Source organism: Rhinopithecus bieti, unplaced genomic scaffold, assembly GCF_001698545.2.
Source record: "Rhinopithecus bieti isolate Rb0 unplaced genomic scaffold, ASM169854v2 scaffold_76910, whole genome shotgun sequence".
In the NCBI taxonomy this organism is placed as follows: domain Eukaryota; kingdom Metazoa; phylum Chordata; class Mammalia; order Primates; family Cercopithecidae; genus Rhinopithecus; species Rhinopithecus bieti.
The window spans coordinates 114068-140323 of NW_016828387.1; the positions used below are offsets into that span (position 1 = coordinate 114068).

At 42.4% G+C, this 26256-nt stretch overlaps 1 protein-coding gene across 6 annotated transcripts in view; it reads left to right on the forward strand.

The window, feature by feature from the left end:
- Window positions 1-26256, forward strand: part of MRTFB (myocardin related transcription factor B) — a 135066-nt gene that overhangs the window by 96437 nt on the left and 12373 nt on the right. For 4 of the 6 annotated variants that reach the window (XM_017864532.1, XM_017864527.1, XM_017864533.1 and 1 more), the window contains 7 exons: window positions 3559-3696; window positions 9498-9745; window positions 14972-15104; window positions 15917-16954; window positions 18378-18533; window positions 21319-21477; window positions 21820-21957. In XM_017864532.1, coding sequence (XP_017720021.1) covers window positions 3559-3696; window positions 9498-9745; window positions 14972-15104; window positions 15917-16954; window positions 18378-18533; window positions 21319-21477; window positions 21820-21957 — 2010 coding nt within the window. The remainder of the gene's footprint in view (window positions 1-3558; window positions 3697-9497; window positions 9746-14971; window positions 15105-15916; window positions 16955-18377; window positions 18534-21318; window positions 21478-21819; window positions 21958-26256) is intronic. The other 2 variants (XM_017864531.1, XM_017864530.1) reach the window with 2 other exon arrangements.

The following is a 26256-nucleotide window of genomic DNA, read 5'->3' on the forward strand; positions in this document are numbered from 1 at the left end:
TTGGATTAGAATATGAAAAGAATATTTAAAGAGTAATTGCATTTTGACTTTCTTATTTGCATATGCCATCTTAGTTAAGAACTCTGCTGCATCCTAAATTAAAACATTTATTATTGACTTAAAATCTGTAATACAGAAAAGCTTTGTTTTAAATATCTAGTTTCTGTCCCTCAAGACCACATAAAGAAATTCTAATAAAAGGAACAGTCCGGAAGCAATGACTGGCCCCTGGCCTATGCACTGCATTTTGCAGCAGGAACAGTGCAGACATCTGAAACAGGATAGAGCTTTAATCAGCTGAGAGGTTTGCCCTGACTTCTGTTTTTTTGTATTGTGGCAAAGCTTTCCTGTAGCCGTTTCTAGTAGGAGAAAAGTCAGTCTTTATGATCAACAGTGCCTTTTAGTTGTTTTTTTTTTTTTTTTTAATGCATAAATATCCATTAAAACCATCTTTCTGCATTGTCTTATATGGGTTTCTGATGAAAATTAAAGATCTGGCCCTTGTGAGACCTGTAACCTGTAATGAAACAGTGGTCAGATCCAATAAGACAAAGCAAAATTTGCAGCTTTTTTTGTTTCTTTGGGGAAGCAATTCAGAATCATTTTGAAATTAAATTTTTGTAGAACATAAGTTGAACTTAGGTCTTGGTGGCAATTTAAACCTATTTACATTTTAAATCTTAAAAGTATTCTTTTAAGAATTTGACATATTGCTGAATTTACAGTGGAACCAAGTAAGTTTAAGTATCTCTTATGGCCTGAATACTTTAACTTTTATTTTAGGTTCACAGGTACACGTGCAGTTTGTTGTATTTGTAAATTGCGTGTCACAGGAGTTTGATGTAGTTTCTTTTGTCACCCAGGTACTAAGCCTAATACTCAATAGTTATTTTTTGTGCTCCTCTCCCTCTTCCCACCCTCTACCCTCAAGAAGGCCAGTGTGTGTTGTTCCCCTCTATGTGTCCATGTGTTCTCATCAGTTAGTTCCCACTTGTGAGAACATGTGGTATTTGGTTTTCTGTTCCTGCATTCGTTTGCTACTATAATGGCCCCCAGCTCCAGGCCTGGATACTCTTTTAATCCTTTTCGGAATACGTCACTTCAAGATTACTCACATTTAGATTCTTTTGCTAACTTTAGCCACTAGGAGCCTGAGCCCTTGATATGGTCTAAAGTGGGGTTTGGTAGGGGAAGGGAGGGGCTTTTGTTGTGTTTTGGTCCTTTCTAAAGCACATTAAAATGGCTGGCAAAATTAGAAGTTTTGATATATTTATCTTTAGATTAGGTAGAGTCAACAATCCCTGTATTTCAGTTGGGTTATTCTTGTGTTATGCTGGAATCTGTGGTTTTCTGGGTAGTAAAGTCATGCTGAAATACCAAAAGCGCTAATAAGATAGGCGTATCAGTAATCAAGGCTACAGTTAGGAACAGTCTAGAAATTTAGGCAAGACATAAATATTACATTTGATACCACATCCATGCTCCTGGATTATTTTTCATATGATTAACACTTACTGCTCTCAAATTCATCACACTATCCTCAGTCAGTGGGGGCTGTACTGGTAAAACAGCTTGCCAGGTAAGTAGGATTTATATGCCAGGAAATCTATATAGAGTTCAGAATTCAAACATTTTAGTCTGCTTCACATACCAGTTACACAATAGCCAAGGAATGTTTTCCCCTCTGTGAACATTGACCCACAGGTAAGTATCCCCATTTCAAAAAAAAATGCAAGGTGAAAGGAAAACCAACCACGTAAAGTCATATTCAGTAAAGAAGTGATCAGCTAACATCATCTTCCACTTTATGTGTGAGTCTTGGTTGGTCAGAGATTCACTGAGGATCCAGATGTCTCAGGGCTCTTTGCAGGCAGAAGTCTGCTGGAACATAAGTGTCTAGTCTCTTAGATGAGCCCTTTCCCTTCATTTCTGTTTAAAAATGAAATTGAATGCAGCCATCTTTCAAAGTAAGGTCTTTCATATTGTCAGCACTCACAGTTACTAATAACTGAAAAGCTGAAATTAGCAGCTGAAGCCTCAGGGAGCAAGAGAGCTGACACGGGCATGCACGATGAATTGCACACTCGCACACACATGGTCTCAGCTGGGCTTGAGAACGTGACCTACCGTGAGTAAAGCCAGAAGGAATGCCCATTCATCAATTAAACAAATATTTGTTTGAGTTAACCAGTATGTGTCAAACTTCATATTTCATGCTGCTAATAGCCCTCCAAGTTTTCAGGTCATTTATTTTAGGAAGGAAAAATACAGTTTGCTATTTTAAAATGCAAATACTTTAACAAGATTTTGATTGTTGGTGTAATGAATTCAGGAGTGGTTCAGGGAAGTGGAAGTGATAAAGGAGGACATTTTTCCTTAAGATAAAGCTGGTATAAGTAAGTCCCAAGTAGTAATCAATATGCAAATTTTGACTAGTTTATTAGAGTAGTAATTGTTCTTTACAATAAATGAATACTTAAAATCTATGTAAAATAGATTGCTAGTGAGAATTGATAAAACCTAGTAAAGACTTCTGTAGCTTCCTTTGTTAATATGTGACCCCAAACTGAGATTCAGTAATTGTTGATTTTGGCCTGGGTAACAAAGTAACTTCTTGTTTTAAGTATAGAGAGAGAATATTGTCAGTAAAATGGGTCAACCTTCCCAAAATATATTCTTCAAATCTTCTGTTGCAAGAAATGGGGGAATATGGTTAATGAGAGTTCTAGTCAGATTTGGAGAGAGGAACTGAGGGTGTAAGCACATTTACGGACACATGGGGGGCATGGGCATTCGGGAAGGATGCTGCCGGAGGGTGGGTAGAGTGTGATACTGGGATTCACCAGGCTCTGCAGGGAAGCCTGAAGGTCATGTTTAGATCAGCCAGGGTCAGCATGACCTATATAGCAAAGGGATTTTATGAATACCATGTATTGGCCAGGCACAGTGGCTCATGCATGTAATCCCAGCACTTTGGGAGGTTGAGGCAGGTGGATCACTGGAGGTCAGGAGTTCGAGACCAGCCTAGCCAACTTGGTGAAACCCCAATCTCTACTAAAAATACAAAAACTAGCCGAGTGTGGTGGTGCATGCCTGTAGTCTCAGATACTTGGGAGGCTGAAACTGGAGAATTGCTTGAACCCGGGAGGCAGAGGTTGCAGTGAGCCAAGATCGCCCTGCTGCATTCCAGTCTGAATGAGAGTCCGTCTCAAAAAAAAAAGAGTACCATGTATTGTTTTGATCATATATACAAGTGTCTTGGACTTTTCTTTCCCTGCCAATAAAGAGTGGTTCTGACCGTCTTTTTGAGAAAATACCCTAGTATCGTCAATCTAACCTTACTTGGCTTTAGTTCTTCACTGCTCTTGGAGCAAAGACTAAATGATTGGCTCCACTGAGGCGTAAAGCATGTTATTCCACCATCTGGCCTCAGACATACATTTTTCCTTTGCTGCTTTTCTAGTGGACTTAAAAACTAGGTCATTCCCTTGTAATTCTAATTTTCTGTTTTATGATCATTAATTTCACAGACTTGTTCCTTTTTGCCTTTTCCATCAGTTTGCTTCAGTGTCCCCAACAGTTCCTGAATTCTTGAAAGCTCCTCCAACTGCAGATCAGCCTCCCCTCCGGCCTGCAGCTCCTGTCCTCCCCACAAACACTGTGTCCTCAGCAAAGTCTGGCCCAGCGCTGGTGAAGGTGGGTACTTTGGATACACCCTGGGTTTGGTGGCTTTGTGACTCTGTCTATCGCCTTCTGAATGGAAGACAAAGGCATTTATCCAAGTTGCTCAGCCTGCCTTTTAGCCCAAAGTCTCAAAAACCAAGCCATGCAAAGTCTTGCTAGACTGGGGTCTTCATGTTTGAAATTGTGCTATAGTCATAGAAAAATGGCACAAATTTTGGTCTATTTAAAACACTAGGGGCCAGATGGAGTGGCTTACCTCTGTAATCCCATTGCTTTGGAAGGCTGAGGCGGGAGGATCACTTAAGGCCAGGAGTTTGAGAACAGTCTGGGCAACATAGCAAACAACATAGCAAGACACTATCTCTACAAAAAATGTAAAAGCCAGAGGTGGTGGTGCTTGCCTATTGTCTCAGCTACTCAGGAGGCTGAAGCAAGAGGATCACTTGAGCCCTGGAGTTTGAGGCTGCAGTGAGCTATGATCACACCATTGCACCCCAGCTTGGGTGACAGCAAGACCCTGTCTCTTTAAAAAAAAAAAAAAAAACTTCTAGGGCTATGCAGAAAGCCCCAGTTCTGCCACCCAGGCCACTAAGATAAAACAAGAGAAAAACAGATTTAAACTTTTTAGAATTGTGCTTAGAACTTGTAGATAAGGTGGGTGAAGAGAATAAAGTGAGGAATAGTGTAGCAGAATATACATCTCAAACTTTTAAAACTAAAGAAGGATATTATAGTTAGCTAACTTCTCACCACCTTTCAGATGGGGAGACTGAGGCCCAAAGAAGAAATGACAAAACCAGGAAGGGTCCCAACCTCCTGAATCCAAGTCTAGCTCTCTCCTGCCTCCCCTACCTGTTGCAGCACTCTCCTGAGGCAAGGGAGCATCTTTCAGATGAACACAATGCATATCCTCATGGCCGTCTGTCCCCCACGACTGTCCTTGTCCTTGACCTTCCTGGAGAGAAGGCTCTTGTCAGCATGGCTGAGTATTGTTGGCTTCAGAACACACATCAGTGTATTTCCCCATCTTCTGTTGCTTAGCATTGGAGTCAGAAATTCCAACCGGTCACAAGTGGCAACTCTGCCAATGAAATCAGTTTTTACCTCCTCTCCCAACATCCTCATGCATGCAACCCCGACAGCACAGAGAGGATCTGCATGCACAGCCCTTCTTCCCTGCCAATCCTCAAAATGAGTTCTCTGCCTCTCCCGTTCTCTGAATGTCTGCTCTTCACTAATGTCTTTAAGGAAGGCTTTGGTTCTAGAGGAAGAAGCATTGTTTAAGAATGTGAAATTCAGGGATTGGTTAGAGAATTCTAGGACTATGCCAAGAGAGGAGGGGACAGGAAAACATTAGGAAACAGACCAGAATTCTTTCAGTGTTTCTATGAGGAAAGCTGTTTTCCATCCTTCGCTTGTGGGGGCTGATAGGTAATAGCAGATTCCGTCTGAGGAACACTAGTTACTATGTTTCTGTGCCCCTCCTCTACAGGTGCCTTCCGGACTGTGGCTGGGTCAATTATTTTATCACTCCACAACAGTTATACTCGAACCCCATTTTGAGTATAAATTATCCTAGACCCCGTTCATTCTTATGATCAGTTTTAAAAGACTAAAAATAAAATGTATAGCCAGTGCAGTGGCTCATGCCTGTAATCCCTGCACTTTGGGAGGCCAGAGCAGGCAGATCGCTTGAGGTCAGGAGTTTGAGACCAGCCTGGACCCACATGGCAAAACCCCATCTCTATAAAGTGTACAAAAAAATTAGTTGGGCATGGTGGCGCACACCTATGCTCCCAGCTACTCGGAGGCTGAGGTGGGAGGATCACTTGAGCCCACGAGGTTAAGGCTGCAGTGAGCCAAGATTCCAGCCTTAGTGACGGAGTGAGACCCTGCCTCAAAAACAAACAAGATGAATTATTGATAATGAAAAAAGCAGGTAAATAGTGAAGAGGTATATACCTTAAGTGCCTGATAATTAAAGTGACTTCCAGTTAGTATGCACATTCACCATTCATTTGTTCAACAGATACTTTCTCAAGCACCTTCTGTGTGCCAGGCACTGTTCTGGGTACTAGGAATAAAGCAAGGAACAAACGATCACTAACATAGAGTATGCCAGGTGGTGATGAATAATGTGAGGATGGGGGTGCTGGGGAGACAAGGAGAGACGTGTCTTTTAATTGAAGTGGTCTGGGGATATGCAGATGACATTTGGAGATCTGAAAGAAGATCTAAAGGAAGTGAGGGTGTGAGCCATGAAGATACCTATGGGAAGAAAGTTTGACCAAGGCAGCCAGTATGAGCTGCCTCCACCATTGCTGACTCCAACAGCAATGGCGGAGGCAGACAGGGTGTGGCCACAGAACAGCGTCTGTAGAGCCTTGTAAGAAGTTAGGCTTTGTATTACCACTAAGGGAAGAAGGTGCTGGAAGATTTTTGAGCTGATGTGTTAGAAACAGTAGAGCACAAAGGTAGAAGCAGAGACAGGTAAAATGCACAGCAGGAGACAGTGGCAGCTGGCGAGATAACAGAAGTGGTTGGATTTTGGCTATATTTGAAGGCTAAGCCGGCCGGATTTGTAGACAAGTTGGATGTGTGGTGTGAAGAGGAGTTGTGAACCATCTACTGTTGTATGTCTAAGCGACTAGCAACTTGCAGTTGCCACATCCTGTAATGGAAAGGAGTACACCTGGAGTGTGAGATGCTGTGCAGGCACCTCTCGTCATGTCCTAGAGGCAGCTGGATAAATGAGTGCAGATGTTAGGAGAGAGGTCTAGGTTGGGAATAGAAATGTGGATCATCAGTGTATAAACGGTGTTTAAAGCCATGAAACCCAGTAAAATTACCTACAGTCTAAGTACAGGTGAAAAAGCTGTGTAAGAAGTGAGTCCTTGGGAACCTCCATTTTCGAGAGGAGAATGAGCAAAGGAGACTCAGCAAAAACAGCCAGCAAGAGTGAGGCAAGGCAGTCAGACATGATGTTTCAAGAAGGGAGAGACTAAATGTATCAAAGGCTGCTGTGCCCCAGTTAAAATGAGTGCTGGGAACTGGCCTTGGTTTAACACTGAAGCACAGCGACCTTGACAAGAACAGTTTCCGAAAACTTAGTTGAAGTGGGCACAAGAGAGCCTGAAAGGCAGAGCTGGAGATGGTATTACAGAAAGCTTTTCTTGAGAGCTCACAGAAATGGGTCTGTAGTTTTATTGGACTGTAGGGTCAAGGAAGGCTGTTTGTGATCCAGTGGAGTGATCCAGGAGAAGAGTGGGGAACCACAGCCAGGTGTGGGCAAGGGAACACAGAATCCAGTTGAGGAGGGAAGGGCCAGCCTGAGACAGCAACACCAGCAGGAAGGAAAGTGCAGAGTCTCGGTGCAGGCAGGCACTCAGCTCTGTGCTGATCACTTACATGTTGTTCTCCATGTTTAGGCAGCGAGGTCATCAGTTGACAGTAAGGATGGAGGTGAAATACTAAAGGTTTAGAGAGAGAAGAAAAGATAGGCGGTATTCTAGAAGAGCAGGAAAATTAAAGGACCAGAAAAATGTAACAGGATGGCCAGGTAGCACTGATGAACCCTTGAAGTTGGTGGTCATGAGTTTAAGGTGAGACTTGTCAGCATGATTTTATGTTTTTCCTGTAGCCACTTTCAGTTATATGAGTACAGGCATGAAGTGGACCACTGGTTCTCAGCAGGGGTAAGTTTGCCTCCCACCACAGACATTTGGCAATTTCTGGAAACGTTTCTGGTTGTCACAATGCGGGGGACGAAGTGGATGGGTGGAGGTTGCTAGGGGCATCTAATGGGTGGTAGCCAAGGATGCCGTTGAACATCCAACAATGTACAGGATGGGTTCCCACAACACAATTACCTAGCTCAAAACATCAGTAGAGCCATTGTCGAGAAACAGAAGGAGACAGAATTAATTAGATAAGGGTTTTGCCAGGTGTGTATGACCAAGAGGGGACTGTGCAAGTGAGGGGACCATTGGATATAGCTGGGTAGGGAGGGAAGTGAGAAAAAATTGTTGTAGTTGGCATCCTGGATGGAGTGAATTGACAAAACACATGGTGGGTATCAGAGATTGGGATACTGGGAAGCAAGGGAGGGTCAAATAATTACAAGATCTAGGCTATCATCACACAGTGGCTGGCTGAGAGAGGAGATGAGATATCTGGAAGCAATGAAGTCAAGGAACTAAGAGACCCAAACGTTAGAAGGATTGTACGTGTGGATATTAAAATCATCAAGAACAGTGACTGAAGTAATGTTAAAGAAAGTAAAAGAGCAGTGGGAATGTCAGATGTGTCATAGGAGTCAGTAAAGAACTAGAAGGAGGCCAGGTCCTGATGCTCAAGTCTGAAAGCATGAGATGAGATTAACAAGAACCAATCATTTCCAATACATAATTACTTTTTATAAATTCTTATTTACCAGCATTTAAAAATAGGCTCCTAGTTAATTGGATTATATTATGTCCAGTAGTATTGCAGTAAATGTTTAATAACTGACTGGGCTCAGAAGGCAGATATAGCCTTTGCCAATTCCCATGGTGTAAATATTCCCACAGTGGCCAGTTTCAGGCTACCCGTGTGATATTGCTGAATGGCAAGTTGGGAGAAGCACACATTTGGTTCTCATGAGTAAGAGCTGGCTCCAGCACCCCGCTGGCTATGTCCGTAAACTGTTATGTAAAAAAGGCCATAAAAATGTTGTTGCAGAATCATTCTTTTATAAAGGGATTTAAGAATTCATGACATATCAAGTGAAGAGAGAGAAAGGCACGTTTCTAATAAGCATATATGGTATCATCCCAATTATATTAAAACATATCCAAAGGAAGGATATAAAAAAGAATGTTAATAGTCATATTCTATGAATGTTAGAATAGCCTAACATTAGAAATGAGACTATTCCTAACCTGCAGAATGCAGTGAGTTTTTATTCTTCTTTGATTGCAGTGTCCTAATTCTTTGGATATGAATATGATGTGATCATATCAATAGCTCCATTTAATTGAGTACTTCTCAAAGTCTTTGTATTAAGTTGGATATGTTCCCTAAAGAAGCTTAGGAATACATTCCTGTATTTTTTGTTTGTTTGGGTGGGTTTTTTTCAGATGAAGCTATCTTAGAATCTGAATACTGAAAAGTATAAAGTGATCTGATAACTTAAAAACTGAGAACACAACAAGAACTCAGGAAAACATCATCTGATTCCTAATCTTAAGATGAGACATACATGGTCTCACATCCCAGTTTCAAAGGAAAAATGTAATATTTTTGAAAAATGTTTAAATTCATGTTCATATCACTCAGTATTTTAGTCTTTGTGTTATATTCCTTAGAGATAGTTTATATTCTGTTTTCTTCTCATTGGAAGCATTTTTTCATTTTTACATATTCTCCACAGAATTTTTAGCTGTTACATGGTTTTGGTGAAGTATACTTAATCTTTTCCCATTGGATATTTAGCATGCAGCGTGTTTTTCACTAGGAGATTATATGTGTAAGCACTTGGTAGTGTGTTCACACAGGAGACCTAAGGTCAGTGTGCGTTGAGTTTGAATAGCTCATGCTGAGCCCCTTGCCCATACCCTGAGGGAACAGTGCAGCAGGAGAACATTTCTTGGTCAGAGTTAATATGCAAAAGTTTTCATGGCTCTTGAAATGGATTTAGCATATTGCTTTCCAAAGTGGCTGTACCCGTATCTAAGGTACATTTCTTTTTAATTTCAAATCATTTAGGCATACAGTACAATAGATTTCATGCGGTGACATCTCTTTAAATGTTATTTTCTTTTCCTCAAAAATAGCAAAGCCATCCCAAGAATCCAAATGACAAACACCGTAGCAAAAAGTGCAAAGATCCCAAACCACGGGTAAAGAAGTTAAAATACCACCAATACATTCCACCAGATCAGAAGGGTGAGAAGAACGAGCCGCAGATGGACTCCAACTATGCCCGCCTGCTCCAGCAGCAGCAGCTGTTCCTGCAGCTGCAGATCCTGAGTCAGCAGAAGCAGCACTACAACTACCAGACCATCCTGCCTGCACCATTCAAGTATGGCGGGGCCCATGCTGTCCTCAACGCGGGGTTTTCTGTGGTTTTTTTCTTTTGAGATAGAGTCTCGCTTTGTTACCCAGGCTGGAGTGCAGTGGCGCAATCTTGGCTCACTGCGAGCTCCGCTTCCCGGGTTCACGCCATTCTCCTGCCTCAGCCTCCTGAATACCTGGGACTACAGGCTCCTGCCAGCGTGCCCGTCTAATTTCTTGTATTTTTAGGAGAGGCGGGGTTTCATCATAGTCTCAATCTCCTGACCTCCTGATCCACCCGCCTCGGCCTCCCAAAGTGCTGGGATTACAGGCGTGAGCCACCGTGCCCAGCCTCTGTGGTTTTTTATGAGGAACTATAAGTTACCAAAAGTTGAATATTGTCATTTATTTGTGCTCGGTGATGATTTTCATTTCTTTGTTATCAGAGCTTATCATACAGTGTCTGAAGTCCACATGGTGAGAATGGCCTGCATTCCAGTGCAGTTTCTGTCCTCCAAAATAGGTTCTGAATTTTTACAATTAGAAATGCCTTTTCACAATTATTCATCCAGATTTGCCTATTATTAGAACACCAAAATAGTACTAGATGCTCTGAGAAAAGCATAAGTAGTATAAGACCTGTCATAAACAGCTAAAATAGGAGAAAGATGGGCATGAAAGCTGGAGTGGTCAAAGGAAAGCCTGGTGGAAAAGGCAGGATCTTTGTATATAGAAGGCTCAAGAAGTGCCTTTCCAGGCACAGGGGAATGCTGTGAGCACTAGCACAGAGGAAGGAATAGAGTAAGTAGTGCCTCTCTTCATTGGAAGATGAGAAAAATTGCCTAAACAAAGAATCTGATTAATTTTTAAGAAAAAAAGTGGAAGACAAAAATCGAGTATAGCCAGTGTCTAAGGGGACTTGAAGCTGGGCAGAAGACTCTTACTCGACACAGCAGATAGACAATGGAGTGCTTCAGAGCAAGCTGCTAACGTGGGGAGGCTGAAATGTAAGAAAGAACAGCTGGATGCTGGTGTTGCAGGGACGTCTAGAGACAGTGAAGAGCTCTGGCAGCAGAGGGAGTGTTTCAGAAGACAGTTAAAGGCCTTGGTGACCAGCAACTGCTAAGAAGAAAGGTGTTTTGAAAGTTTTAACCCAACTGGGGGGGACAGAAGGGAGTGAATTCTGACAATTTCTGAAACTGAGTTCACAGCAAGACATCAATGGCTAATTTTAATTAATGTAATAAAATTTCTGGATATACATTCCCAATATGCTTTTTCTGGGAAACAGATAAAAATGCAAAGATGTTGTCTTCATTTTCCTCACTTTTCTGGAAAAGAAATACTTTCATTTTACTCTTGAAAAGATGCAAACGTTCATGATAATGAAAAATTACTAGCCATGATCAAGTCATTCAACTTATGATTACATGATCTGTAGAAACTTCTGTTTTCTACATGTAGCCTAAGCATTCCCTCAGAGGGAATGCTTTTCCCTCTTAAGATTCAGATATGTTGAGGAAGATTAAACCTGTTAGTAATTCAGACCTGATTGTGAAGTACTTAAATCTAAAACATCAGGGTATGGAGATGAAGAGAGAAAGGACTTTGTATCCAGTTACTATTTTAACAGCAAGCAGGCCCAAGTGAGCTATTGACATTGGAAGGGAATCAGGAGACACCAAAGAGAATTGCAGGAGAATCAGAGACAAGCTGCTGCTACTTTGCAGCTTTGTCCAGGCCCTAGGGAGGCCTCTTCCACTGCCATCCTCCTTTGGCATTGGGCATCAATAATAATAATAATAATGGTAATGATGGCTCACAGTTACTATGTATAATGCATTGTGCTTAAAACTGTGCATCATCCTCATCTTTGCTGCAAGTCTAGGAGGAATTGCTGTTACTGACCCCATTCCCAGATGAGGACCTGTTAAGGTGAAAATCCCAAAGGATTTTTTTGATATCTTTGAAACAGTCTTTTCTGTAATGAAAGAATTTGGCTGTGCGGCTGGCTTTGTAGATGGGAAGAATCCATCAGAGGTGTGGGCTTGCTGAACTGTTGCCAGTTCTTTGTCTTTCCATTAAGGCTTCAATTCCCCTCTCCCTCCTCAGACATTGAGCACCTCTACAATAACCAGGCTCACCCAAGAACATTATCATACAAAAAGACCCAGGATACTAGAAGGAGAAAGAACACTTGTTTTTGTGTATTATTTAACCACAAAAAGAATGTAAGTCCTGTTCAGTTTCCAGATCCTAAAAATGGAGACCTTGTTTCCTACCGCACTGTTTATATTTATCAAAATTCCATTACAAGAAACTGAATGTGGAAGTCCTACAGTGCCCATAGTGGTAGGATTTTACCTGAATCATGTAGCCCTTTGCCACCACAAAGGAGCAAGCGCCCAAAGGGACTGGGCTTTAGTCCAACCCAGCTTGTCCGCACAGTGGGAAGTCACTGGAGGTCCCCGAAGGCCACTGCATCCCTCTGAACTCAGGTCTCTCATCTGCCAATCACATTCATCAGTAACCCTTTCCTTTTTTTTTCTCCCCCTCTACTGATTTGGGAGAAAAATAGATTAACATGTTTATATTATTTTAAAGATTGAGTTAAATACCAAACTGTTCATTATAATAGGTAGAGTATTATAGAATCTCAACAGGAAAAAAAAACAGCATGAGTAAAATAATTACATTCATTCTCAAGGGGATAATACCATTCACAAGGAAGCAAAAGGTGGCTCAGCAGGGAGATTACTCTTATGTAATAAAGCACAGACTTACGTGCAGTCCATAAACACATGCAGTACGTCTGTGGTGTTGAAACTCATGGGGAGAGAGATTTGGAGGAAAATGTCTAAAAGGCTCTTTCGGGGGACCCTAATGAATGAAAATAACGTGGAGAAACATTGATTTAAAGAAAATGTTTTCATAACTGAGATTTTACAGTTGAATTTTTATAAAGGAGAATAATGATGCATAAAATATTTGTCATTTCATCCAATAACAAGAAACTTCATCCCAAAGATTTCAAGTATTTAACTTCAACAAAATTCAGCCAGGTTTTAGAAGACCCCCAAAGTGAATGTCAAGAGTTAGCTATTGACAAAGCCAGCACTGGCTTCAACCACAGACCTCCCAGAACTCCCCAGAGAAAGCTCACCCAACTATGGCCGTCACCCCATAGGCACTGTCACCTCAAATCCCTGTTTCAGAATGTGGAATTCCAAGTCTCTTGGCTTCAGCACCAAGCCTGAAGCTGCAGTGGAATCGGCTGTATGGTAGCAACCATCCAGAAAGGAAACACTACTGTTACCAAGAGTATCACAGTTGGAAGATGTTAGGTGGGGATCTGGTTTTAATACTGAAAATTTAGGGAAATTAGTAGAAAGCACCTAACTGTAGTAGAATTTGACAAGTGATGCACCAACTTCTCTTAAATAAGCTTTTTAAATTGAAGTATAGCTTACATACAGAAAAGTCCATAAATTTTAAGTGAAAATTGATGCAAAAATAAATACACTCCTATATCCAATACTCAAACCAAGAACATTATCAGTACCCCAAAAGCCCCCTTTGTGTCCCTTTTCTGTGATGATCCTGACTTCTATCTGCAGAGATTAGTTTTGCCTGTTTTTTTTTGAGACAGAGTCTCGCTCTGTCACCCAGGCTGGAGTGCAGTGGCACAATCTCGGCTCACTGCAAGCTCCGCCTCCCAGGTTCACGCCATTCTCCTGCCTCAGCCTCCACAGTAGCTGGGACTATAGGCGCCCACCACCATGCCCAGCTAATTTTTGCATTTTTTAGTAGAGATGGGGTTTCACCGTGTTAGCCAGGATGGTCTCGATCTCCTGACCTCATGATCTGCCCGTCTCGGCCTTCCAAAGTGTAGTTTTGCCTGTTTTTGAACTTTATATACATGCAATCTTACAGTACACCTAGGAGCATCTTTGTTGGTGCCAATAGCAGTTCGTTTTTTTGTTGTTGTTTAATATTTCGTGGCTGACTATACTGTAATTTAACCATCCAACTCACTCTTGATGCATAGTTGGGCTGCTTCCAGTTGGGGCTATTATGAATAACCCCGTAGTAAATAATCTGTCTTTTGGTATACATACATGTGTCTTTCTGTTAGATGTCTATCTAGGAATGGAATTGCGGGATCATAGGATAGGGAGATGTTTTCCTTTAGTACTACGGAAGAGAAGTTTCAAAGAAAAGATGTTTTTCTTTAGTACAGTTTTCCAAAATAGCTGCATCATTCACACCTCTGCCAGCAGTGTGTGATTGTTGTGGTTGTCCCAGGTACTTGGTATCAGTCTTACTTATTATAGCAATTCCACTGAAAATGCAGGGCTATTCTGTTGTGATTTGCGTTTTCCGCATACCTAATGAAGTTGAACCATTGTTCCTTTATTTATTGACCATTGGGATATGCTTTCTTGTGATACATCTGAGATTTTTCCCCCACTTTTCCACTGGGTTTTCTGTCTCTTTCTTACTGATTTTAAAAGACCTCTTTATATACTCTAGATATGAGGTCTTTGTCAGAAATATGTATTACAGATCTGTTGTCCTGCACTGTGGCTTGACTTTTCACTGTCTTAAAGATGTCCCTTTTACTTAGTGCTTTTTATGTCCTTTTTTAAGAAATCTTTGTCTACCCAAAGACCATGAAGATACTATTCTATTTTTCTGAAAGATTTTCATAATTCACATGTAGATTTTGGGAACAAGGTGAGGTGGGGCCAGTCAAGGGCCATGTTTTTTCTGTGTGAATTTACAACGTAGCGTGGCGCCATCAGAAGTCCCGCCCTCTCTCCACTACATCAGTGTCCTCTTTCTGGTAACTCAAGGGTCCAGGTATGCAGAGGGCCGTTTCTGGATTTGCTGGGAGTCTCTCATTTGCCTGTCGTTCTGTGCCTGTATCAGCAACATCCTACGTTAATTATGCATTGATGTCTGGTAGTGTGACTCTTCCAGCTTTGCTTTTCTTCAAGGATTCGTGGCCATTCTTGGTCCTTTGCATTTCCGTATAAAGCTTAGAATCGCCTTCTAAATTTCCACCATGCTAGCAAACAAACAAAACCTGCAGGGATTTCATTGAGATCTAATGTAATTGGCATCTTTACAATATTCAGCCTTCCAAATCCATGACCACGGTATCTTTCTCTTCATAAGTTAGTCAACTTGTTAATAGAAGCAATGTCAAATCTAGAAATTATTATAAACTAATTTTCTTTTTCTTTTGAAGGCCACTCAATGACAAAACTAGTAACAGTGGGAATTCAGCTTTGAACAATACCACACCTAACACACCAAGACAGAATACATCTGCTCCTGTGAGAAAGCCAGGACCTCTGCCTTCTAGCCTGGATGACTTAAAGGTGACAATTCCAAATGGAGCTTATTCATCCCTGAGTACCACAAACATGTAAATGATTTGCCAGATTTGACTAGCAGACATTAAGTAGTTTTCAATAGACATTCAACTTTACCAACAATATGATAATCTTTATAAAGGTACATTCTTTTTACTTCCACTAAATTTTCTTTTAAAGCAACCAATAACTGTCATTTACTGAGTGTGTACCTTGTACGGGCACCTGCCAGTTCTGCTGGATTCCAGAGGCTGTGATTTTTTTTTTCTTCCCTGCTCAATGCCAAGTTTGGGAGAAGCAGGAAAATGTAACAGTTAAGAATATGAGCTCTAGGGCCAGCCTTTTTAGGTTTCTATCACAGCTCAGCCTTCTATTATCCGTGGTACCGTGAGTGAGTGCTTCAACCTCTTTCTTCTGTTGCCTCCTGATCTGTAAAATGGGAAGAATAATGATACGGACACCTCATAGGGTCATGTGAAGACGAGTGGAAAGAATAGAGCACTTCCAGCAGTGTCTTGCACATGGCAGCTACTCAATAAATGCAGCTATACCATCATCATTCCTGGTAGTCTCTCTCTGCTTTGACATAAAAGCGGAATTACCCTCTAAAAACCCTTACTGTATCGCTGGCTCCTCAAGTACGTCTAGTCTGTAGTTATCTATTTCTATGTGCTTCAATAGAAAACCAGTTCCACTTTCAGGTGTGCAGTAACACAGAGTTATCTGACAGACGTAGGCACCTTTCCCATCACAAAAGTGTACTGTAGATTTGCCAGAAAGCTCCAATACCAAGAGATCTGCTTTGTTTGTACCTCCAGGTGTCAGAACTGAAGACAGAACTGAAGTTAAGGGGTCTGCCAGTGTCAGGCACCAAACCAGACCTCATTGAGCGCCTGAAACCCTACCAGGAAGTGAACAGCAGCGGCCTTGCTGCTGGGGGCATCGTGGCAGTATCATCGTCAGCCATTGTCACCAGTAACCCAGAAGTCACTGTGGCCTTGCCGGTTACAACACTACACAACACTGTGACTAGCCCAGTCTCTACTCTCAAGGCAGAATTGCCATCTACAGGAACCAGCAACACAGCGCGTGTGGAAAATGTTCATTCCCCTCTGCCCATTTCACCATCTCCCTCTGAACAGTCCAGTCTCAGTACTGATGACACAAACATGGCAGACACTTTCACCGAGATTATGACCATGATGTCTCCTTCACAGTTCTTGAGTTCATCTCCTTTGAGAATGACAAATAATGAAGACAGTCTGAGTCCTACCAGCAGCACTCTGTCCAACCTGGAACTGGATGCAGCTGAGAAGGATCGCAAGCTTCAGGAGAAAGAGAAGCAAATCGAAGAACTGAAGAGGAAACTGGAACAAGAGCAGAAGCTCGTGGAAGTGCTGAAAATGCAACTTGAGGTTGAAAAACGAGGGCAGCAACAGCGGCCCCTGGAACCCCAGCCCAGTGCCCCAGGTCATTCTGTCAACAAGTCAGATCAGAAGCACAGCAGCCTTGGCTCCTCCATCAAAGACGAGGCCTCACTCCCCGACTGCTCCAGCTCCAGGCAGCCCATCCCAGTAGCCAGCCACACTGTAGGCCAGCCTGTCTCTACAGGTGGCCAGACCCTTGTTGCCAAAAAGGCTGTAGTTATCAAGCAAGAGGTCCCTGTGGCCCAGGCAGAGCAGCAGAGTGTCGTCTCGCAGTTTTATGTGAGTTCCCAGGGACAGCCACCGCCTGCTGTTGTTGCTCAGCCCCAGGCTTTACTGACCACGCAGACTGCTCAGCTCCTGCTCCCAGTGTCCATCCAGGGCTCGAGTGTCACCTCAGTGCAACTCCCTGTAGGCAGCCTCAAACTCCAGGTGTGAAGTGTGTCTTCTAACTACTTTGCCTTACAGCACGCTTGGAATGCAAACCCTGCTAAGGAAGGAACCATACCTGAGCTCTTTCATAAATGCATCCAGAGCAGACCTCACAGAGGAAACATATGCATGTTGTGAGAGGGTTATTTAGAAATCTGAATATCTAACACTTTATATAGTGAAAACAAATACAGGGTGCTTTTCTAGTTGTTACCTTTTCCCTTGAATGAACACAGTATCATCCATGCAGACATTTTTTTTACACACCAGTGACATGATCATTGTGATCATAGTCTCTGCTGCTGAGCACTTCTTCTGGCAAGGCACAGCATCTAGTATTTTAAATGGCTGGCTTCACTTAATCCTCCCTTCTCCTAGAAGATGTAAGTGATATGACCCCTCTCTGGATAAGGAGCTGAGGCCTAGGAGTACTCAAGTGAGTTCCCCAAGGATGGAGCTGGCATTTAAACCCAGGTGTTCTGCCCGCAGAGCCTTTATTCTTATGCCCATTCTTATATTCTGCCTCCCACATTTAGTTCTCGAAAGTCACTGCTTATATGAAGATGTCTAAACTAAGGAAAACATGACCAAAAAGTTAGGAGTGAGGATATAATTGAAAAAGATGAGAAAACACTGATGAGCATGAAATTCCCTTTTGTGCCTACATAACCTATGTATTTGCCTGAGGTTGTTCCGTGTCATGCAGTTTTGGTAAGTTTTAACCAAACATGGACCACGAGTGAACAAGAAACCATTTGAACCAGTGCTCCTCAGCCTCGACACCCAAATACCTGAAATAGGTGAGAGGAGTCATCTTGTATCCCTGTGGTTAGGAGGCAGGGCCCGCAGACCCTTTGGCACATGCAAAAAATTCTAATTCCTCTGTTTTATCTTTAGGGTATCTGCAAAATTGAAAGTCTATTCCATAATAAATCCTTAAATTTTTTGGTCCAAATCTGCCATTGCTGTAGTAGAAACGAGAACCGTGTTTTTATCCTTGGGTCTGAGGGCGCCCTGGCCCCTTGCTAGCTCTCCCTAGGGAATGCACGCGTAGCTTACCAAAAGCAATTGGGACAGTTAGGTCTCACAAGTTTCCTTGTTGCTCTTCAAGTATTACAATACCTGAGCTATTATGTGTAGAACTGCCTTAGGTTCCTATTATTTCCATTTTCTCAAAATTTTCAAATGAAAATCTTAGCTACTTAGGAATAATAAGAACATGCAGTGACTGGTCTGGTGTTTCCCTCTCTGGTTTAGAATCATTCGAGTTCAGATCTCTGTGCAGATGAAGTGTGTGTCTGTAACCTTGGTCTTGCTTCATTTAGATACAATCCCCAAGTGGCCAGTGATTCTGCATCTAAGTTGTGATTTCTGACTTTGATTCTGACAATTGAATTGACTTTTTTTCAATTCACCTCCCTAGACTTCACCACAAGCAGGAATGCAGACTCAGCCTCAGATAGCAACTGCTGCACAAATACCAACTGCTGCCTTGGCCTCAGGCTTGGCCCCAGCTGTACCTCAGACACAAGACAAGTTCCCACAGCATGTGCTCAGTCAGCCTCAACAAGTCAGAAAGGTTTGTAAATGCCAAGGAGCAGTCATCTGTCACTGATTTTTACCACCCTCCAATCATCCATTCAACAAGCGTCTTCGTAAAATTAGCCTTGGGAAGCTCCTGTTTATTCTGTTCTGTGATCCATCTCCGATGGAACGAGCCTTAGGTCAGATGCCATTTGGCTGCAGACTTCCCAGTTATTTGGAATGGAGAAAGCTTTTCATTACTGAAAGATAGCTTGCCTTCACAGTTAACCCCTTTTCCAAGGGAAAGTTTCAAAAGTATTTGTTTTCAATCCTCATATATTAAATGTACTGAATTTTAAAATCATTTTTTTCAAATTAAACATACTGTGGAAAAAACGATACGCTGTTCCCTTGGAAAAGGTATTTGAAGATGAAAAATATACTCCCAAAATGTTCATGTTGAATAAGATCTTGAAATACATTTGTAAGACTTTGCCATCTCAGATTAAGAGCCCAGAAGGTCTTATCAATTCCATTTCACCATTGCCCAGGTGTTTGGCCTCACACAGAATTCACTTACCTTCTCTGAGAGTCCATTACCTCATCTTTAAAATGAAGTTGGTGGTCTAGGATTCAGTGTCCTCTACACAAATACCTACCAAAAAAATTCTCCCACATTCCCCAGTAGCCAGTAGGTGGAGCTATGTGCACATCTCCTTGCTAGAAAAATCTTAGGCCTCAAAAATAGGTCTTACTCTTTTAAACCTTGAAAATTATTAATCCCAGAGTTTTACTCTTCAACATAAAAGAACCCAGGTAATGAGTTGTGCCTGTGATCTGCCTCAGGATAGTGTGAACTGTCTGGGTGAAACCAGCTTTGGGGACAGAAAGCAGCAGTCACATGTAACAGATGTGCTGCTTCAGAATCTCCTCTGCTAAAGGAATCATGGTTGTATGTTACTGAGTTTGGGGAAAGCTCAAAATGCCATTTAGTGTAATTAAAAGCTTAGTAAATGTTCAAATGTTAAGACAATTTGTTTTAGGGAGGAAAGGGAAAAATATGTAGATAGGATAAATAAGGGTTTTTTCACTAAGTCTTAAGATACTAGAATTTGCAATCATTACTTCTAGTGTAAAGGAAGTAATTTTTTACCAAATATAAGGAAATTTAATTGTTTCAAATAGGAGTATATTTACAGAACTCATCACCATCGAGGTTGTACTGTTTGAGGTATATACACATAGACTTTCCTGCTTACGAAATACAGAGGTTTTTCGGAGTATTAGTAGTATAGAACGTGTTAAGTATTTTTATGAGCAAACCAAGTTCTATGAAATACAGTTACAATATCAGCAATATAGACACATATTTGTAAAAGACCCTAAAACTTGTGGCTCTTGATGGAGGTGCTAAACAAAACGTTTTGGAGTTCTGCAGCAAGAAGTTCTCACCTTTGCATGTTAGAATAGAAAATAGCCTCTCCAAAGGGGGCCAGTTTTAAATGGGGCCTTGCTTGTATTTGAAGAAATTTTCAAGAAACTGGAAAATTGAGTGTGACCATAGCAGGTTGAGATTTTAGGTAGGATGGAAAGGGACCAGGTAGTAAGCAGCTTACATGCCAGGCAAAGATTAGAGTTTTACCCAAATCAAGAGAGCCAATGAGTGTGGTAGGGGCCATGCCTTGAGAACACGTTGTGGCAGGGGGTCTGTGCCGCAAGGCTGCTGCAGAATCCCTGTGATAGATAGTGAGGGCTAGGCGCAGGACAGCAGAGAGCAGCGGCAGATTCAAGAGGCGTCGTGAGATGTGTGAACACTGAGGGAGAAAGCAGAGTTGACTGATAGTCCTATTTACTTAAGTTTTTAAAAAGGCAGAACCAAGAATTATTTTCCCTCAGAAGCTGAGAGGCAGGGGTAGTGGGAAAAGGAGAAAATCATTTGGAATATTTTTAATTTGAGATACCTAGGAAGATGATGTAAGTGGCTTTGATGCCTGGGAGCAAGGTTGGAAACAGAGCAGTGACTCGGGATTATTAGCTTAGTCATGGCCATTAAAGACTTGAGAGTAGGCCGGGCATGGTGGCTCACGCTTATAATCCCAGCACTTTGGGAGGCCAAGGTGGGCAGATCACAAGGTCAGGAGATCAAGACCATCCTGGCTAACAGGGTGAAACCCCATCTACTAAAAATACAAAAAATTAGCTGGGCATGGTGGCGGATACCTATAGTCCCAGCTACTTGGGACTGAGGCAGGAGAATGGCATGAACCTGGGAGGCAGAGGTTGCAATGAGCCAAGAGTGCGCCACTGCACTCCAGCCTGGGCAACAGAGCGAGACTCTGTCTCAAAAAAAAAAAAAAAAAAAAAAAAAAAAAAAAAAAAAAGAGAGTGTAGATGAGCTCACCTTAGAGAGGAATAGAAGAAACTCAGCTATCATTTAAGAGGAGAATTATAAAGAGCAAGCACTGTTTTTCCTCAAATCTCTGTCTGTACCACCATCAAAGGCAAGTTACTGCGTAAAGGAACCACATATGCTTGTAAATAGGGGTAAGCAAAACCTGGCCTATGGACCAAATCTAACCCACCGCCTGTTTGTGTGGATAAAGTTTCATTGGCACACAGCCACACCCGTTTATCTGTGTACTATCTGTGGCTGCTTTTAGGCTGCAATGGCAGAGCCAAGTGGTAACAACAGAGGCCAGGTGACCCACAAATCGTAAGCTGTATACTCTGTGGCCCTTTATAGAAAAAGTTTGCTGACCCCTGCCCTAAAACATGGTTTTCTTTACTTCATTAGGAGAAGCCAAAGAACAAATTAATGGAGAAACATTTATTCAATACAGGTTTTCACAAACTCAGCATCAAATACCGTTCTTCCATATCAGAGACATCCTGCTCCAGCTGTCCAGCAGCCCTTTATCAATAAGGCCTCCAACAGCGTTCTTCAATCCAGAAATGCTCCGCTTCCATCCCTGCAAAATGGACCTAACACACCCAACAAGGTAACGCTGTGAGGCTTGTGCATTTGTGACAGTTCTACAGGGGCATAAAATCATTCCAAAGCCTAGTGCTTTGGGCTTGGAGTGACTAATAGTAATGGGATAAAATTGTTGAAAATTCAGTGATAACTTGTGAAGGAGGAGCTCAGCGATTATCACAGTGAAGATGATCCTTCCCACATTAGGTGGCCACCAGTGCTGTCAGCCTCACAGGTGCTTAAAAGAACCTGCTCATGAATTCCCTGATTTGGTCACTACATAGAGAACAGCAGAGCCGAGTCTAGCCAGGAAAAGGGAGGGTTTATTGCCAAGATGTAATGTGCACTCCTCCTTTATTTGACACAGCCTAGTTCACCCCCGCCACCCCAGCAATTTGTCGTCCAGCACTCTCTATTTGGGAGCCCAGTCGCCAAGACAAAAGATCCCCCCCGCTATGAGGAGGCCATCAAGCAAACACGCAGCACACAGGCCCCCCTGCCAGAGGTGAGTGAGGGCAGGGTCACGGTGCATAAGGCTATGGTGGATGTGCCCATCTTCAGTCTCGGGCAGACCTGTCCAGAATCCCTTGTATGAAACTGACTTGCCTCAATAGAAATACAAAAATAACCTTGTTATTTTACATGGTTATTTAAAATCAAAATGTCATTTATCATGAAGACCTTAAACAGCTTTCAGCAGCAGTATAACTGCATTTACTGTTTATTCAGAAATTCAGGGTTTCTCTCTTAACTTTTCCTTTGGGGTAAGGTTATCAGTCATGTTAGAGATAGATCTGATTATGACCAGGACACATGGTTTATACATGTCCCTTTTCTAAAGCCACCGTGTGTCAGGCCAGCATCAAAATGACATATGGTATCACTGTTCCACCTGTCTGACATTCAAGGCCACCAGCACCTAAATTGACGTGGTCCTGCTTCATCTCTCTGGTCTCTAGCAGCCTCTGCCCCCAGCAGGCCAGCCCATCCAAATGACTTTGCTCATACACTGAGCAAATGCGCTTGGAGGTAACAGACCTGAGGTTCTCCTGGTTTCACCACACATGGTGACCATGTGGTCTCTGAGCCTTCCTGGTTTCACTGATAAAACAGAAGTAGCCCCAACTATACCAGGCAATGGAAGAAGTTAGGGTTCCTATTTGTAAAAGCAGATGGCCCATGGTGGGTGCCAGCCACAACAGCACTTGTCATACATTACCCTAACCACTCCTCCAATCTTCCTATCTCTCTAAAGCTTTCTGTCAAAGCTTAAAACTAACCTTTCAGGGAATAACCCCAGCCTCATAGAGAGTTCAAGGAGTGGCCCTGCTACCACTCCATGGGCGCTAAAGGTGGACACCAAGAGACAGTATCCAAGCGGGACTGTTTATTATCCACGGCAAACAGCAGGAGCATCAGCGCAGTTGTGCCAGTTCCCCCGCTCCCGTGTTCCATGGGGTAACTTGTTGGGGCCACATGGTGGCTGTGAATGCAGTGGGTCAAGCTGCACCCAAGGAACGTGGGGCCAAGGGCTCTGCGCTTTTTCTATCAAGCACCTAACAAGCCAGTCCCTCACCCAGGGAGTATGCAGTCATGCCTACGCTGCCTTGACCCACTTGGTTGCCTGAGTGAGCATCTACAGAAGCTGCTTAGTCCAGGCGACCTTGTCAGTTTGGCACCCTCACCAAGGACATCCAGGGACGCTCAGGACCCGAAGGGGGCTGCCTCTTGGAGGAAGTGGAACCTGAAATATGCTTCTTTGTATTCACTGTATTGAGGGGACGTGACTTTGAGTTGTAAGACGTTCCTTACTTACAGACTCAGCAAAGGCCCTTGTCTGCGAGGGAGAAGTCAGATTTCAAAGATAGGTTCAAACATTTGCAGTAAGAAGTCAAATAGGTGGTGCTGGACTACACTCCTCCCTGATGGTCCATTCGTAGTGGTATCTATTGTCTTCACAGGGAGCAGAGATGAAGTGAATTGCCAAGAGCTTAACTGCAGTTTTTAAGAAAACAAAAGGCCGGGCACGGTGGCTCAAGCCTGTAATCCCAGCACTTTGGGAGGCCGAGACGAGCGGATCACAAGGTCAGGAGATCGAGACCATCCTGGCTAATACGGTGAAACCCCGTCTCTACTAAAGAATACAAAAAAAAAAAAAAGAGCCGGGCGAGGTGGCGGGCGCCTGTAGTCCCAGCTACTTGGGAGGCAGAGGCAGGAGAATGGCGTAAACCTGGGAGGCGGAGCTTGCAGTGAGCTGAGATCCGGCCACTGCACTCCAGCCCGGGCAACAGAGCCAGACTCCGTCTCAAAAAAAAAAAAAAAGAAAAGAAAACAAAAAGGTAGCACCCATCCTTCCTAAGTCCTGCTTACTTGACAAATCTTCCACTGTAACGTAAGACAGCTTATTGGAATCTCTGGTATTTACATGTCTGTGGGTTCCTGTTTATAGACTGAGGTTCTACATTGGTTTTTGGTTATTCAAATGAGTAGCCACCTGTAGGACCTTCTTATATGCCACTGAGCACCAAAGTTCGTTTAAGTACCTTTACTCAGACTTGCAATTCCACGAGTGGCTAAGTAAGGCCCTACTGGTTCAGTCTTCCCACAGATAATAGCTGTTAATCTTGGTCATAACAAAAAGCAACTACCTGAAAGCATTGAAGAGTAAATAGAAGCAGTCATTCTCTGGTGGGGAACCCACACTCAAAGGAAGGGAGTGATGTGGCATGATTTCCCTCTTCTTGCTGCTTTTACTCTGGGGTCCAGCTAAGTGGCATGGTTACTGGTGGAAAAGCCATAGTCTTTATGGCCTGGAAATCCAGAGAACTGAATTGAGAGCAACCAGAGGGAAAGAGCTAGAGAGGAGATCCCCAAATTATGTGTGCCCACATCTCTGGCTGACCCCTAAGCCATACAGGCGTGGAATAGATGCATAGCAGCTCAGCTGAAGACAAGATCTAAAGTGAGATTGGAACACCTACCCAAGAAACATTTTGAAGTTTAAGTCTAACCAAGTTAATAGCTTGTTAAAACAATAGAAACCATCTGAAAATAACAGCAGAATTCATAGTCACCACAGTTTAACATCCATAACACTTATCCATAACATGCATCATATAAAGAATCAGGAAAATGTAACCTGTTCTCAAAGGAAAAAGGCTGAGACCAATCCTGAGCTCATCTTGATGTTAGAATTTGCAGGCAAGGTTTTCAAAGCAACTACTATTACAACTGTCCTCAGTGATGGAAAAGGAAATATGCTTGTAATAAATTAAAAGGGATCCATATATATACAGAAATGATTTTTAAGAGAACTAAATGGAAATTTGAGAACTAAAAAAGTACAGTATCTGAAATGAAAAAAATATATATAGATGAACTTACCAGAATGGAGATGGCAGGGGAAAAAATGTCAAGAACCTGAAGATAGATCATAACTTATCTAATCTGAATAACAGAGATGGGGGCAAAAGATTTTTTTTAAGTGAACAAAGCCTCAGAAGTCTGTTTTATATAATTCAAACAGTCTAACATAGGTAGAAGAGAAGTCCCGGAACAAGAGAGAAAGAACTGGAGAGGCAAGTATTTGAAGAAACAATGGCTGACATGTTCACAAATAGGATGAAAGACAAATTCACAGCTTTGAGATGCTCGATAAACAAGCTGGATAAATCACATCACAGATTGTTGACAAAACAAAGAGAAAATCTTAAATGCATCAAGAGGAAAAACACGTTTCACACAGAGCAAACAACTAATTGATTAATGTCAAGCTTTCGTCAAAAACTATGAAAATTGGAAAAGAGTGTAACAGCACATTTAAAAGCTTTTAGGGAGGAAGAAGTGGAAGAGACTGTGAAGCCAGAATTCTATTATCAAGTTAAAATATTCCTTAGAAATGAAAGTGAAGTAAAGATATTTTCAGATAAAGAAAAACTGTGTTAGTTCATTACCAAAGATAACATTGTCTTAAGGAGTGTATAGCATGTATAGACGATACTTAAAATAATTAATAGACCGGGCGCGGTGGCTCACGCCTATAATCCAAGCACTCTGGGAGGCCGAGGCGAGCAGATCATGAGGTCAGGAGATCGAGAGCATCCTGGCAAACATGGTGAAACCCCATCTCTACTAAAAATACAAAAAAATTAGCCAGGCATGGTGGCGGGCACCTGTAGTCCCAGCTACTCGGGAGGCTGAGGCAGGAGAATGGCGTGAACCCAGGAGGCGGCGCTTGCAGTGAGCAGAGATGGCACCACTGCACTCCAGCTTGGGCAACAGAGCAAGACTCCGTCTCAAAAAAATAATAATAATTAATAAAGGATAGGGGAGGAAATGAGTGGATCTGTGTGGTTTTAGGATCTCTATGTTTTATTCAGTGTACAACATTAAGTAGCCTATGAGAAGTTAAGGATATATATTGCATATCTATGGTAACAATTTAAAAAATTCGAGATAGCTTAAAAAAAAAAATCAATAGAAAGGTCTGGCGTGGCATCTCACACCTGTAATCTCAACACTTTAGGAGGTGAAGTGGGAGGATTGCTTGAACCTAGGAATTTAAGACCAGCCTGGGCAACATGATGAAACCTCATCACTACAAAAAAGACAAAAATTAGCCAGGTGTGGTGGTGCACACCTGTAGTCCTAGCTACTTGGGAAGCTAAGGCAGGAGTGTCAGTTGATCCCAGAAGGTTGAGGTTGCAGTGAACCAAGGTTGTGCCACTGCACTCCATCCTGGGTGACAAAGTGAGACTGTCTCAAAAAAAAAAAAAAAAAAAAAAAAAAGAAAAAAAAAAAAAGA